At 52.1% G+C, this 12,934-nt stretch overlaps 4 protein-coding genes and 1 non-coding gene across 5 annotated transcripts; 3 read left to right on the top strand and 2 right to left on the bottom strand.

Moving 5' to 3' along the window:
• Positions 1–325: 325 nt before the first annotated feature.
• GLOTRDRAFT_t113 lies at positions 326–428 on the top strand. Its single transcript has one exon. It is a non-coding gene; the product is annotated as a tRNA-Asp (tRNA).
• Positions 429–847: 419 nt separating this feature from the next.
• Positions 848–2,447, bottom strand: GLOTRDRAFT_133003 (uncharacterized protein; the record flags this gene model as incomplete). Its single annotated transcript, XM_007871883.1, has 14 exons — positions 848–926; positions 982–1,044; positions 1,097–1,109; positions 1,160–1,189; positions 1,245–1,269; positions 1,329–1,489; positions 1,540–1,638; positions 1,708–1,790; positions 1,846–1,898; positions 1,949–1,968; positions 2,024–2,064; positions 2,122–2,171; positions 2,223–2,295; positions 2,344–2,447. 14 exons carry the CDS (start codon positions 2,445–2,447, stop codon positions 848–850), a joined length of 894 nt encoding a protein of 297 aa, XP_007870074.1.
• Positions 2,448–5,291: 2,844 nt separating this feature from the next.
• On the top strand, positions 5,292–7,105 carry GLOTRDRAFT_81248 (D-lactonohydrolase-like protein). The gene is made up of 7 exons (XM_007871882.1): positions 5,292–5,492; positions 5,579–5,959; positions 6,012–6,247; positions 6,302–6,454; positions 6,509–6,568; positions 6,639–6,777; positions 6,832–7,105. Exons 1-7 carry the CDS (start codon positions 5,367–5,369, stop codon positions 6,988–6,990), a joined length of 1,254 nt encoding a protein of 417 aa, XP_007870073.1. The 5' UTR covers positions 5,292–5,366; the 3' UTR covers positions 6,991–7,105.
• A 279-nt stretch (positions 7,106–7,384) lies between these two features.
• GLOTRDRAFT_141002 (uncharacterized protein) lies at positions 7,385–9,337 on the top strand (the record flags this gene model as incomplete). The annotated part of the gene is made up of 3 exons (XM_007871881.1): positions 7,385–7,690; positions 7,748–7,821; positions 7,876–9,337. The coding sequence occupies 3 exons, from the start codon at positions 7,385–7,387 to the stop codon at positions 9,269–9,271; spliced, it is 1,776 nt and encodes a 591-aa protein (XP_007870072.1). The 3' UTR covers positions 9,272–9,337.
• Positions 9,338–9,533: 196 nt separating this feature from the next.
• On the bottom strand, positions 9,534–12,881 carry GLOTRDRAFT_65833 (uncharacterized protein). The gene is made up of 8 exons (XM_007871880.1): positions 12,761–12,881; positions 12,683–12,700; positions 12,512–12,622; positions 11,824–12,462; positions 11,699–11,768; positions 10,650–11,643; positions 10,391–10,594; positions 9,534–10,328 (listed from the first exon to the last, which is right to left on the bottom strand). The coding sequence occupies exons 1-8, from the start codon at positions 12,829–12,831 to the stop codon at positions 9,814–9,816; spliced, it is 2,622 nt and encodes an 873-aa protein (XP_007870071.1). The 5' UTR covers positions 12,832–12,881; the 3' UTR covers positions 9,534–9,813.
• Positions 12,882–12,934: the final 53 nt, after the last annotated feature.

Below are 12,934 nucleotides of genomic sequence, written 5' to 3'. Positions count from 1 at the left end.
GCCTTCCGTGGGAGATCAGCCACTGCGTAGCAATGTGCAGTATACTACAGCGCAGTAGCCTCGCGCAGCGTAGTGGCTTGCGATTACCGAGTCAAGGGGTGTGACTGTGACCTGGTGGAAGGTCCGCACGACTGCCACGAGCCTCCCACTTCTTGTCAGCTTCTATATATGGTAAACTACGAGCCGTACGGGCCCCGAGGGCTTTGGCCATGGGTACTACACAAAGCCTGTACAGTACCACGTGATTTATCACAGTGGTGAAATCCATGATTGGGGTGCCGAAAAAGAGGATGGGTTATGTATACTGGGGTGTTGCTACCATACATCTCTGGTAGTATATCGGATAGTACACCCGCCTGTCAAGTAATTACGTAAAAGCTTATGTAAGCCCTCCGCGGGAGAGCGGGGTTCGACTCCCCGCCAGAGAGTATTTTGCCTGCTATTCATATTTACGACATGCATAGGATACCCTTGTCTATTTGCCCTACACTCGAGCGCTCGGAAGTACTCTGTCAAGTAGTGCAGGGCCACAGGGCAGACACTGAAGTGTTGACTGCATTCGCGGCGCTCGAGTGACATTACCTAGATCCCCTGGAACTGAGCTGCCGGAACAAGAATTCATAACGGGCAGTACTCCTTCAATTCTCACTGCCCTTGCGAGGGATGGGAACTCTTGACATCGCCGGCGGGACTTCCAAGTGGGACCCTCTGGTAGGTGTCCGTGCATTCCCATGCGCAGAGCATCTTCCCTCTGTGCTCCCTCGGATCACGCCGTTCACGGATGTGCCGGCACTGGAAGGCCTTGACGGCGGTCAATTCCATGAGGAAGATTACAAGTAGATATAACTTACGGCGGGATGTCGATACGACTGGTAAGTGGAGGCTCCTCAGAGTCCACGATTACCCGAACCTCGTGTCCTTCTTCTCTATACAGGCCCCGTCAATTAAACGAGGGCCGACATATTTCACTCCTTCACCTACTGTTTCTCGAGCTCTTGATATGTGAGTATAAGTGATGTGACGCAGTGGCAGGAAGCGATCATGCTAATCGAATGATGAGCGGATAGCCTTCCGTCACCCTCGTAAGTGATCCTACCTGATCACTAAGGCTGGAGAACGCCTTTAGCGTAAGGGCTAGAGAGTTATAAGGGATGCGCACCTGGTACGCTCAAAATGATGTCCATGATAGCTGGCCACACAATCAATTAGTCCGGCATGATGGGCGGCGCGATTGGGGAGCTTACTATTGTAATTCAACCTCGCGAAAACCTAATACCAAAGCCACAGCATGAATTGCCCATCTAACAAATGGTTGATGAGATACTGACCACAGATGACGTGTTGACAAGAGAGGTAAGGAGGAAGTACTCGATGCCTTGCCGAAATAAAACTCTTCTTATATCGTGCATATGCCAACCGCGCATGTCGGAGCTCCCCCTCAATAGCCCAACGATACTGGCAATCAGAATGAGCATATCGAATATCAAGGCTGCAGTGATAAATCAGATTTAACTCGGCTGGGAGACCAAGAGCCCTTACTGGCGATATATAAGGCGGTGAGTGCGTCCTGATGTGTTTGGACGATGAGGCAAGCGCCGAAGAAGCTATCATAGTCCGTCCGAATAAATTTCACAGCAGCTATCCAGACAGGACCGTTGGTCTAAGCGACGGACACTAAGCGACGGACAAAAAGCGGGGTCGACTCACCATTGATAACACAGTACCAATGAACGGCCGCTATTGCAATGAGAGTCGTCACTGCATACCCCTTGTACTTCCATATGAGAGCCCTTAGTCCGTAGACGTGAGGACAGCGACGTAAAGACCACAGGGAGACGTGCTCACGTCCGTATGGCAAGATTTAACGAAGCGCAGCCAGTTCCGAGCATAAAGGTCACCTAACGAAAGGTCCATGACCAGCTGTAACCGAAGCAGAAGTTCCACGCACTGCTATAAATTTATACTCCACTATCTTGTTTGGTTAGGGAAGGGGTCGCGATACTCTTACAGACATCGCACACACCATCGCACTCAGCCATAATTGAGTGGTAGTCCAGCTTGTTCCTGTTGAGGAACCGAATGAATCCATGCTAGTGAGGAAGCTATGCGCAGGAATCTCACAGGACCGCGAACATGGCAATAACGGAATAACGACCTAAGAAGTACGGAATCTTGGCGACGACATCAGACACCACCCAGGCAGACGGTACGAGAATACTCACATAGGGCCATTTGAAGTGAACTTTCCCTGTTATGATCCACCATTCAAACCATAAGGTTTGCAGAAAATCGTATCTGGTACGGAGAAGTTAGACATAGCTACACCGCACGCAGATCACGAACCCATAGATCCCCATGAAAAATGCCATGACCTTCTCGTAGATACCCGCATCTCGTTCAATCTCGCCGGGATCACTCCAGTCAATCAGAGCCAGCGGTTCGAGCATCTCTCATTAGTAGAGAAGACGCCGTGACGGCCTACCGCGCAAGAATTCCGGGTGGCTCTGCGTTGAACGGTCCTGATGGCCGTCGCAAGAGGAAAGGGTCCTATGACAAGCAAGGACGTTAAGTAGGAGCGCTTCATGAAGCTTAGGGCGCAGCGCGAGGGCACCCCATTCCCATGGGCATACGGCATAGGAAAGAACACTGTGTGCCGCCAAGCCCCAATGGACTGCTTCTAAGAGATCCCGAGGCCAATCAACGCGCCGATAATGAGGTTATCAATGTAGCGTATCTATAAGCTGGAGAAGCTTCAGATACGAAAGATCTCGGTCAGAGCCAGCATCAGTCCGAGCGGAGGATCTTGACTTGGTTTAGTCTCGACCCAAGCGGATTAACGAAACTTGCTCTACCTGTACAACATATACATAGCACGAACCGTCGGCAGAAGGGCTGCGTCACCCTAACCAGTGACGGTGGCAATCGTGATCCCCTCGCATCCGATGGCGTGCAGGCGTCTTGAGAAGGTATATATCTTCAATTTAAGGCAAGCTCAAGAGTAGACTCTTGAGCGTGAGTTCAATTCTGGCTGCTCGCGCAGCGAGTACAGTGACTCTATAATTACGTTAGCTACTGTACTGTTGTGGTTCATTCGTCACAGGGACATACCTCAAGGGCAAGTCCTAGGATTCTCCGAATAAGCGAGTGTCCAGTGAGGACAAATCATGGTCCTCATTTTTGTCACGAGGCTTAGTATTCCTTATGTTGGAAAAGGGCCCGTATATAGGTCCCGCTGCGGGCATTTGCAAGCGCTACAACCCTTCACTGACCTCACCGAATCGACTTCGAAGTGAGCAGGGCATTGCTCGGTGCATTGAATAAGTGATCGACCGCTACTCAAGTTCAACCGTCCAAGCATCATTGATGGGCAGCAGTTTTGATCCCGACACAAACACAAGTGAAGGCGCGTACAGTGTATGTCACTAAGAGTCGGCACCTCTGTGGCACCTTAATTATGCCGCCGTAGGCGGCGAGAAAAAAATTTGAAACATAAACCTGGCCAAAAGACGCGTAATCCTGCATTTTCATTTTTTTGGGTGCTTACGTAAGCGTTCAAATATGGGGTCACCGAGCGTAACCTCATTTATTTGGGAGCCAGCTGCGTCCTGATCACTCAAATATGGTTGTATAGGACGTAAATGGGGGTCTCCGATGGAATTCCTGCGATAGGGAGTGTCCCACACCGGGCCACACGTCCAAAGCAAGTAGTGCCTTCACCCTAACCCTAGCCAGGCACGTGGCTCGGCTACCCTGGCCGTGATTACAAAGCTCCCCTTTATGGTAACTCCGCTACATCTCCGACCCAAATTCAAATATGTGAAGGATTAAATTCTTAAAACTCGGAATTTCGAGAAAATAATCAGATGGCTCGAAAGCTCTCGTGAAAAGGAATCGATTGGTCTGGTTTTCGGGACCTAAAAGTCTTTTCTCACGATCGTGATAGGATCCGCGGCTCGCCTATTGCCGAGTGGTCGGTTTTGAGCGCCTCACACTGTAGCAAAGGCCGTGGGAAAAATGTTGTCGGTTAGTAGAGGCTTGCCACATTGCAGCCACAGCCCGGCGTACATGCGCAGACACTTTGTCCCTCATGAATGCTTCATCAGTTGCGCGCTGTTCACGGAATTCACGAATATTACGAGAAGAACTGTCAGTGCTGGGAATTGCATAGGAAGGGTCCCGTGTCAATCGGTCTCCCTCTTTTCCCGAAAGGCCATCGTGCCAGGGGTGGCGTGTATGCGTGTGCTAACGCTTGACAGCGGACCAGAGTACGTCCATGTACAAGTTCTTCTCATACTGTGTGGTTTGACGCGGTCTATACTGTTCAGTTCAGGTGTGCAGACCACGCATTGTTATACGCCTGAACCCCCTGAACCCGGCCAGCGTGATATTCGGCGGCTATAGAGCTGATAGGCAAACCCCTTCAAATTCCCATTCTTTTACCCAGATGCGAGGATGGTGAATACTTGGATTTGCTACTGTGTAAGGCGAATGACTTGGAGCTTTCGAGACTGCTCAATCAGACTACCGTTTGCATGTCTTGATGCCGTTGAGGGCGTGGAATGGTCGCCGTCCCCCACTCCCCCCCACCCAAGAGGTCATGCCCTGCGGCCTCGACAGAGTAGAGAAGGTCCTTGCAGCTTAGGAATTGTATCCGGTGAAGAGATGAGTATTTTTCATCGAATGCGCCCATCGTGTTGAACAAGTGCTAGTACCATCGCCTGATTTTCTTCATTATAGGAGCGCAAGTGCACAATTATACCACGGGCCAATGTCGGATACGTACGGATGTTTTTTGCTCGACAATCGTATCGCGTGAAGCTTCCGAAGCTCGGCTATGGCGGCCCGGGATCGCTTCTGCTGTCCACGTTACACTCTGCGCCTCTTCTGAGTCCTCCTTCCTGGCAGATTTTTACACCGTCGACCACTTTCTCAAATATCCAGGCTACTGGCTCGACCAACTCGAACACTCGCCTCCTCTTCGTCTGTCAAACATACGTTGACTCTGTCCTTTTACGTACACTTAGCCCTTAGACGATATCCTCATATATTATTTTCTTTATGACGTCAAGGGCTTACAGTGCGTCTTCTGCTTTGCCATAGGACGCCATCCCGGCATACTTGTGGGATAATCGCGTACGCCTGACGGAATTCTTCCGGCGCTCCTGATCACTGTCGGGCAGGTCAGCTGCTCGGCGCGCCGTAAGAATACGTCGAGGAATATCCCCGGAAATTCTTGCTCTTCCCATATTATGAGCTCAGCAGATAGGTCATGAAGGTATCTAAGCCGGTGTCTTTCCCCCATCGACTTTCGCGCCTAGCCTGCTCTGCGGCAGGTGGTACTGGTGCTGGATTCTCCGGATCTCAAGATGGCCATACGAGCGACGCTTGCGGTGGCCGTGGCCATACTGGCGGGCCTGATCCATGTCAGGTCTGTGTCGGCAGAGGTCGAAAAGCGCTGGACACTTCCTGTCCCGCTACCTCCTCAGTCCGTGGTATGTCAACCGGCGACTAGTCTTTTCCGTACACCCGTGTCACCGTGGCGATTACCCGTCGTGAATTGAACTAACTCAACTTGTAGTATCTCGATCCTTTCTCGTTTGCCGTTATTGGCGAGAACGATACCTTCAGGAATAATTCAGTGACAGGCTACTTCAACCCTACGAACGCGACCGCACCTTTTTTCCAGATCTTTGACCCCTCGTTCGTCACCACGGTGCTCGGCGAATCCCCGTCTATCCAGAGCATCGCCTACAATCCAGGCTTCGCCTTCGCTCACGAAGCACCTATATATGTCCCAGAGCTCGACGAGGTCTTCTTCACGAGTAATGATGGAGGTACCCTGGGCTACAGCAACTGGTACAACAACAGCGTCGTTGGTAAGATCAGTATGACGGAAGTGGAGAGTGCCGTCAGCGCCGCCGGCACTACGCCAGCCAATGTGAATGTCCAAGTTACAGAGGTGAGCGACTTTCCCCCCCAAGTCCTGTCAGACATGTAAGATCTGCGTGAAGCTGCCGTTGGCCGACACCATCCAAATGACCAACGGCGGCACTGGTCCCTACTACGGAAACCTGGTACTGGTGACGTCCGGACGCGCGCTATTTCCACCCTCCCTGGCCTTGGTGAACCCGAACCCCCCCTACAACGTGACAGTCCTTTTGGATAACTACTTTGGCCGTCAATTCAATTCTTTGAACGACGTGAAGATTCACAGACAGAGTGGGAACATCTTTTTCACCGATCCAACGTGAGCGCGGGTGTATATTCAAATGAATGGATCTGACCAGTGGCGACGCGCCAGTTACGGATATCTCAATCAGTTCCGCCCCGCTCCCGGTTTGCCAACGCAGGTTTACCGGTACAATCCGGCCACGGGGGCGGTCAAGGTCGTAGCGGATGGTTTCAACAAGTGCAATGGTGTTGCATTCAATCCCTCCGAAACGGTAGCATACGTGTGAGTATTACTGTGCCAGTGCCTGTATCGCGGCTTACGGTAAGCATATCCCAGGACGGATACTGGAGTTTCTGGTGGCTTCGAGGGTTTTGATCAGACCCTTCCGGCAACGATGTAAGCTCTTAACCATTCTCATGAATTAAAATCCAACGCCTTGTCATGTCCACTTATCTCCGTATAACAGCTACGCCTTCGATATCGACCCTCTCACCCAAGCCTTCACCAACCGACGCGTCTTCGCATACGCCGACGCGGGTGTCCCCGACGGTATTCAAGTTGATTCGCTTGGTAATGTCTACTCCGGCTGTGGAGACGGTATTCAGGTCCGTTTCAACTCCTGGGAGGGGGGCAGACTAAAATGACGCATCATCACCCAGGTCTGGAACTCGGAGGGTACCTTAATCGGCAAGTTCTTCCTGAACTCCACCTCAGCAAACATGATATTTGCGGGTCCTGGTCGCCTCGTTATCCTAGACGAGACCACAATATATCTCGCCAGGATCCAGGCTCAGGGCATTGATCTGGCGTATCCTTAAGGGGATGGACATGTCACTAGAGGGACTATAGTTGATGCACGCGCCCGCTGAACAGGTCGTTATCGGCCGCTGCCATATGTTGTTGAGCTTTAATTGAGGTACACTTCCCTCGAAATCAAGCTGGAACCGAATAATCAGCGTTATTGCTTGGTGCTGAGGCGCGTTCCAGTCACGTGTCTGTCATTTGAGCCACGTGATTCGCGCGACACGTCTGGAACCGACGACTTGCCGAGGAACAATGGCCATCTGTGTGATGCCATCTGAGACTTGGCCTTTTGTCTACGACTATCAAATATGAGGGGGAAAGGGCAGTGGGTCCGAGTGGCTCAAGGCTATTATACTCTTTCCGTTCGTCCGTTTGTCTTCCATTTTATTGTCGACCATCTAGTAACAAATGACTTCGCCTTCCTCGATCGACAATCTCCCCGTCGAACTGCTTTCTTATATCTTCATTCTCGGAACATACACAAGCTCTAACGAAAAGCGGTGGTACGAATTCGGCGAGGAATGGGATATCCATCGCTTCCGCACCGACCTGCCAACTACAGTGGCCCAGGTTTGCAGACATTGGCGTCAAGTCGCATTGTCTACGCTGGAGTTGTGGACCAACATCTGCGTAACAAAGGCAGATATTGTCAAGAGCGATGAAGATCCTCGCTATTCAGCGGGACAGTGGCCTGGGGACGCTAGGTCACCCCAGGTCCGTAACAGATACCTCGACACCCGTCGACTAGGACTATACATCTCTAGGTCACAGTCATCACCGATAGACATTCTCATAGATGCCAGGGACCCGCAATGGGACTTCACGGAGCCCGAAGGGTCGGAGGAGTACGTTCACTGACCTTACCTGCGCCACTGAGCCACTCATAATTATTTCATCAGCCAGCTCAATTGGAAGTCCTTCTTACCTGTAGATGCGCGAGGATCCCTAGCGTATCTCTTGAAATACGTCTCCAGATGGCGTTCACTCATCATCCTCAGCGATATATACGCGCCCATGCACGCTATTCTCGACTGCTTGAGCAAGCCTCACTTCATCCAAACGTATTCAGGTGCTTCAAATCTATCGATTATCGTTGCTCCTCTTTTGGAGTCTCTTACATTCATGCGGTGCAATGAGTACGCATGTTACTCGCCGATATTCTATCCGGAGAACATGCGAGACCCGGCTCCATTGCCACTCGTCATCTCGCAGCAGGACGGGAATCTATTCTCGTGTATACCGAGATTAAAGCGACTGCTTTTATCGGGAGTGCACTTAGACTGGTCTCGCCTGCCGCCGCCGCCCGACACCCATATCCCGTCCCCGTGTGCCGCCATCAAGACCCTGGAACTATCTTACCACTGTCGAGACGTCATGCCGAAGCTCCACCAGTTCGTCCGACTGCTGGAAGCATGCCCGCAGTTATCCAAGCTCATCTTACAAGCTAGCGGTCCAATTTGGGACCCAGAAAATATCGAGGACTCGGACATACTGGAATCACGCACCGTAGCACTCAGTAATCTGAGGACCCTATGCGTCGGATACGTGGACTCGCACGTCTCGATGCAAGTGTTGAAGATGCTCGTAGCAAGGGAACTCGAGAATCTGGAGCTGGAGGACGCCGGCCATCCTATCAGTTCTGGCGAAGACGACGCGACAGACCTCATAAACTGGCTCGGAGGTACCAGAGATAATGGGAGCCTTCGCACAGATGCGATACCCTTTCCAGCTCTTGAGCAGCTGAGATTGCGTCGCCTTCAACTGCAGCAATCCGAGCCGCTGGCAAATCTTCTCTCAAAGTTGCGGAACCTGCAAGCCTTATCTATCGACACTATGTCACTACCGGCGATTCAGTCACTAAAGCCACGGTCCAGTCCTCCAGCGGAATCCAGACATATTTGCCCGAACCTCAAGAGGCTTCATGTCACAGGCATTCAGGAGCAGCTTGACGTGGTGGAGGAGATCCTCGCAGATCGAACTGCCGAGGGGCTTTTCCTGGAAGAGACGCGATTGGAACTGTTCGGGCAGGGTAGGGATATAGGACAGGAGTGGGAGGCAGATATGATGGCCCTCAGCATGAGTGTCGGCGGTGATATGGACGTTTTCTTTGATTCTGTCGATATGGGCAGCATGATTCCGAGCGATGAGGATGAGGACGAAGACGAGGATGACGGTGAGCACGCTGGAGAGAACGCGAAGTCGATCAAACCATGGAATGTTTCTCAGTTTTTTGATTCATGCTTCGTTGATAGGATCCGATATGTCGATATAGTCGGTGTCGATGTTGTGCGCTAGTACGGTCGTTCTTGTCAGGGGATGTACCTGTAAGTGATGCTGAGCGTCCAATGTTAATGTATACCTCATTTACGATTCGGCGTGCGGTCCATGTTCGTTCGCACGCGATTAACTCCTCTCAGGCAGTTCCGACATTCGATGGCACGGCATCTCTCAGTTCAACCAACCTCCTGTGTTGCTAAGTCATGAACAGTTTCATGGCCTCAATCCAGGGATTATAAGTAAAAAGCGAGGCGGCACCTGCCGCTGGACCCCGCTAAGAAACGATTGCAGTCGGGAGACGGTCTAGTACTGTTGTCACGGTTTCCATCAGTGCGTACAGTAACAGCACGAGATATGTACGCGGCGTGAGGCCACTGGCCGAGGCAGTCCGGAAGGTGACTGCTGACGAACTTGTTCATGAGAGCTAATTACCACAAATACAACAATGCTGATGGTTGACGGCGCGTGAATGAAGCTACAGATGATGCAGACAAAGCGACCCCAAAAAAACACTCAGGGAAAACAGACTAAACCAGATGAATCCAGACGCAAATTCGACTTCACGGTGGAAAGACACCCATGAGGCCGTTACCATTCGTCGATGGTGAGATGGGAGCGCCATAGACACTGCCTGCCGCAGTGGGTGATTCAGCCATTAATCCGGGGGATGTGAACTCGGCGGGTGAGGAGAATAGCGATGCCATGTCCAGTCCTCCATCATTGAGCAAGGCCATGAAGTCGTTCGGAGACATGGGTATGGACGCATCACTACTTCGCCCAGGCATTGGGTTCAGGAATGTGTAGGGCGACTGCGTGTCCTGTCGCGGTACCGAGGAGCCGACATTTTTCGGAGAGAAAGCATTGGCTATGGCGGTTCCATTTCCAGAGACTCCATCGATGAACATTTCCGATGAGAAGTCCTCGGGACTGTTGTGTTGTGATGGGGTGTCGCTGGAGCTGCCATTCGACCTCACAGTAGACGGAGTCTTCTTCCGTACTGGCCTTATCCAAGGAGGCCGTGTGTTATTGCCTCCCTCTCCTGCTCGAGCTTGAGAGTCCAGAGGGATTTGAGTTACTGGAATGCGTCACGATATATTAGTAAAAGACTTGAGAGCAGGAGCAAGTGTTGCGACGTACATCGACAGAACTCCTCCATAAGATCCCCTGATCGCATTCCGCATACATAGCGCCCACTGAAGCGCCTGAGCAGACCAACGCATGAACGCAAGGCATCCAAAGCACTGCCAACTGATGGTCGCATGGAATCATGATGGCTATTGACCAAAATAGCGACAAGCGTCCTCCCAGCCTGCGTGAGCTGGTGGATAACATGGACACCATCTGGGACCTGTGTGAGAGAAACGTATTGACGGAGGACGCAGGAATAACGGCGTACAGTATGTCATCAGGCCTTTTGTAGCAACGTGCAGGTGTGCCGAAACAATCTGCAGAGCACACGCATGGGCTGCTCGCATCGCCTCGAGCTCTTCCTCGTTCTGTTCTTCGTCAGACCCATTGTACGTCCGCTCCGCCACACGCTCCGAGAACCGATGCCGGTGGATCAACATGCGGATGAACTGCTCGATACAGTGCAGCCGTTCCGCCTGTGTTACACGGATCACATCGTCGCTCGCCATCGTCTCCACGGAGTGCGCCCAATGAGGTGGAACATTCCGGCAAATCTCGTCCAGCAGCGCCTCCTCATCCCGCATGTCCCGTGGTCGCTTGAACCCGGATAATATGGACGTCACTCGGGACATGAACGCGCATTGTTCTCCGAATTTGTGAGACGGGGGCGCGTCAAGCACAGACTCCAGGACGATGAACATCTGGATGATGCTACCGAAGGCGCTCATGCGGGGTTCGACGTCTGGGGGCTGCACGCCGATGCCTTCCCGGGTGATGTATTCGTCGTCCACTTTTGCGGGGGCCGATACGTCGCAATCCCTGAGTCTGATCATGGGCGGACGGCCGAAGTGTGCGCACGCTTGTTTATCCCATAAATATACGCTCCAGAACGTGCGTTTTCGCACTTCCTCCTCCACAGGATCGAAGATATCGTAGGCATCAGCAGAGCGGTGCAGACCAGCGTCGATGGAGAGGGTAATCGACTCGGCAAGCAATGCGAACGCCCTGGACAGCTTTCCAAGCCCGACAGCGTACACCCCAGCAACTAGAACGGCCTGAATGGTGTAAAGTGTCGGTCGGTCGGCTGTTGGTAGCGTCCGTAGCCGGGCAAATAACTCAAACCATTGAACACCGGCGGAGACGCCATCGTTGGGGTCAGCTCGGACACGCGGGTCATCAATATGTCGAGACGACAGGCAGCATATAGCTACAATGAAGGCCGCGAAGCCGGGCTCGCCCCATTTTTGAGGATTACCGTAATCCTTCGGCGACCCAAGTCAATGGACCAAACACAATAAGAAGAATCAGCTGACTTACCGAAAGGAATGTTGGCACATGCAAAAAGGGGAGCAGATAATAGGACGTGGATAGATAGCACTGTACAAGGCTGTAATGCAGAAGTGATAAGGCCAATATCGTGACGAGACATCCACAATACCGACCTGTCCATGAGGTCCGGAGATATGATAGAAGTGATAAGTTTCCATAGCATCTCAGGATTGATATCCGTCCTCCGAGGAGTTCGGTCAGGGAACCAATCCTCCGTCGTGATATGGTCCTTCCGGTCACTCCATGACGCTTGAGGACTCGCCTCTCGTTCTTCCCGCCGCACCGCTGCCGCACTACGATCAACAAGCAGGTCAAGAAGAGGCATACCCGAAGTTTCTCCCTGCCACCGCGTATATCCTTCATCGTCCAGATAGAGATACGAAGGTGATAGAGACATTCGAGCGGTCTCCTCAACTAGGTCATCAGTTGATGTCACGGTGCTCGCCCTTGCGCGTTGTTGAGGCGTATGTCCTAGTAAAGAGCCAAGGGAGTCATTCGGACTTGACTGTCTGGAACCCGACCGCCCGCGCATGAAGTGAGTAGACGGATTAGTGAGAGGAAACGCATTAGGGGGGACGCCGGAGGGATAAGTATGAGTGGATGAAGCAAAAGAGGTATGCGGGCTATTTCGGGGATCGGGGGGAGGTGTTTGGGAGGATGAGGCAGCCATTGCGGCAGCAAAGACAGACGGCGGGATTGCCTGTATCAGACTCTCCAAGTGGTGCATCCTATCCTCCAGGGTCGCAGTCCTCCTACCAGACCGTCAGAGCTATAATCTCATGCGAGATGGAAAGTGCGCACTTGGACTTGTGAGGGTGACTTCTCTTCCCCGGCTCCTCGAAAGTGCAAGCAGAGTTTGAGTTAAGACATGCTTGACATGGATGTCCCTCGTCACATTTGATCCTCCGGCGACTGCAGAATCCTCTGCGTTAACTCTTTGCAAGCTGAGTCACTGAAAGGCGCTCAGCTCACCGACATCGGTCGCAGGCCCTATTTTATGCACCTTTATTAATACTGTCTTGGTGAGACTCTAGAGGGGTTCTTACGAACCTGCTAAGCTTGAAGCGCCGTTCCTTCAAGACCGACGTCGAAGGCTTTTCTGCAGCGGGTTCCTCTGACATGGGAGTCGAAAGTATCGGTGCTCTGACCCGACTCACGGCGTTTCTTGGTTAGTCATGCGAGCAGCAAAGCCACCGACCTTATAAGGAGCTGTCGAAGTCAAGT

The sequence above is a fragment of the Gloeophyllum trabeum genome (assembly GCF_000344685.1).
Source record: "Gloeophyllum trabeum ATCC 11539 unplaced genomic scaffold GLOTRscaffold_00015, whole genome shotgun sequence".
Classification (NCBI taxonomy): Eukaryota; Fungi; Basidiomycota; class Agaricomycetes; order Gloeophyllales; family Gloeophyllaceae; genus Gloeophyllum; species Gloeophyllum trabeum.
The sequence above is the reverse complement of the archived record's forward strand: the minus strand, read 5'-3'. Positions and strand labels throughout refer to the sequence as shown.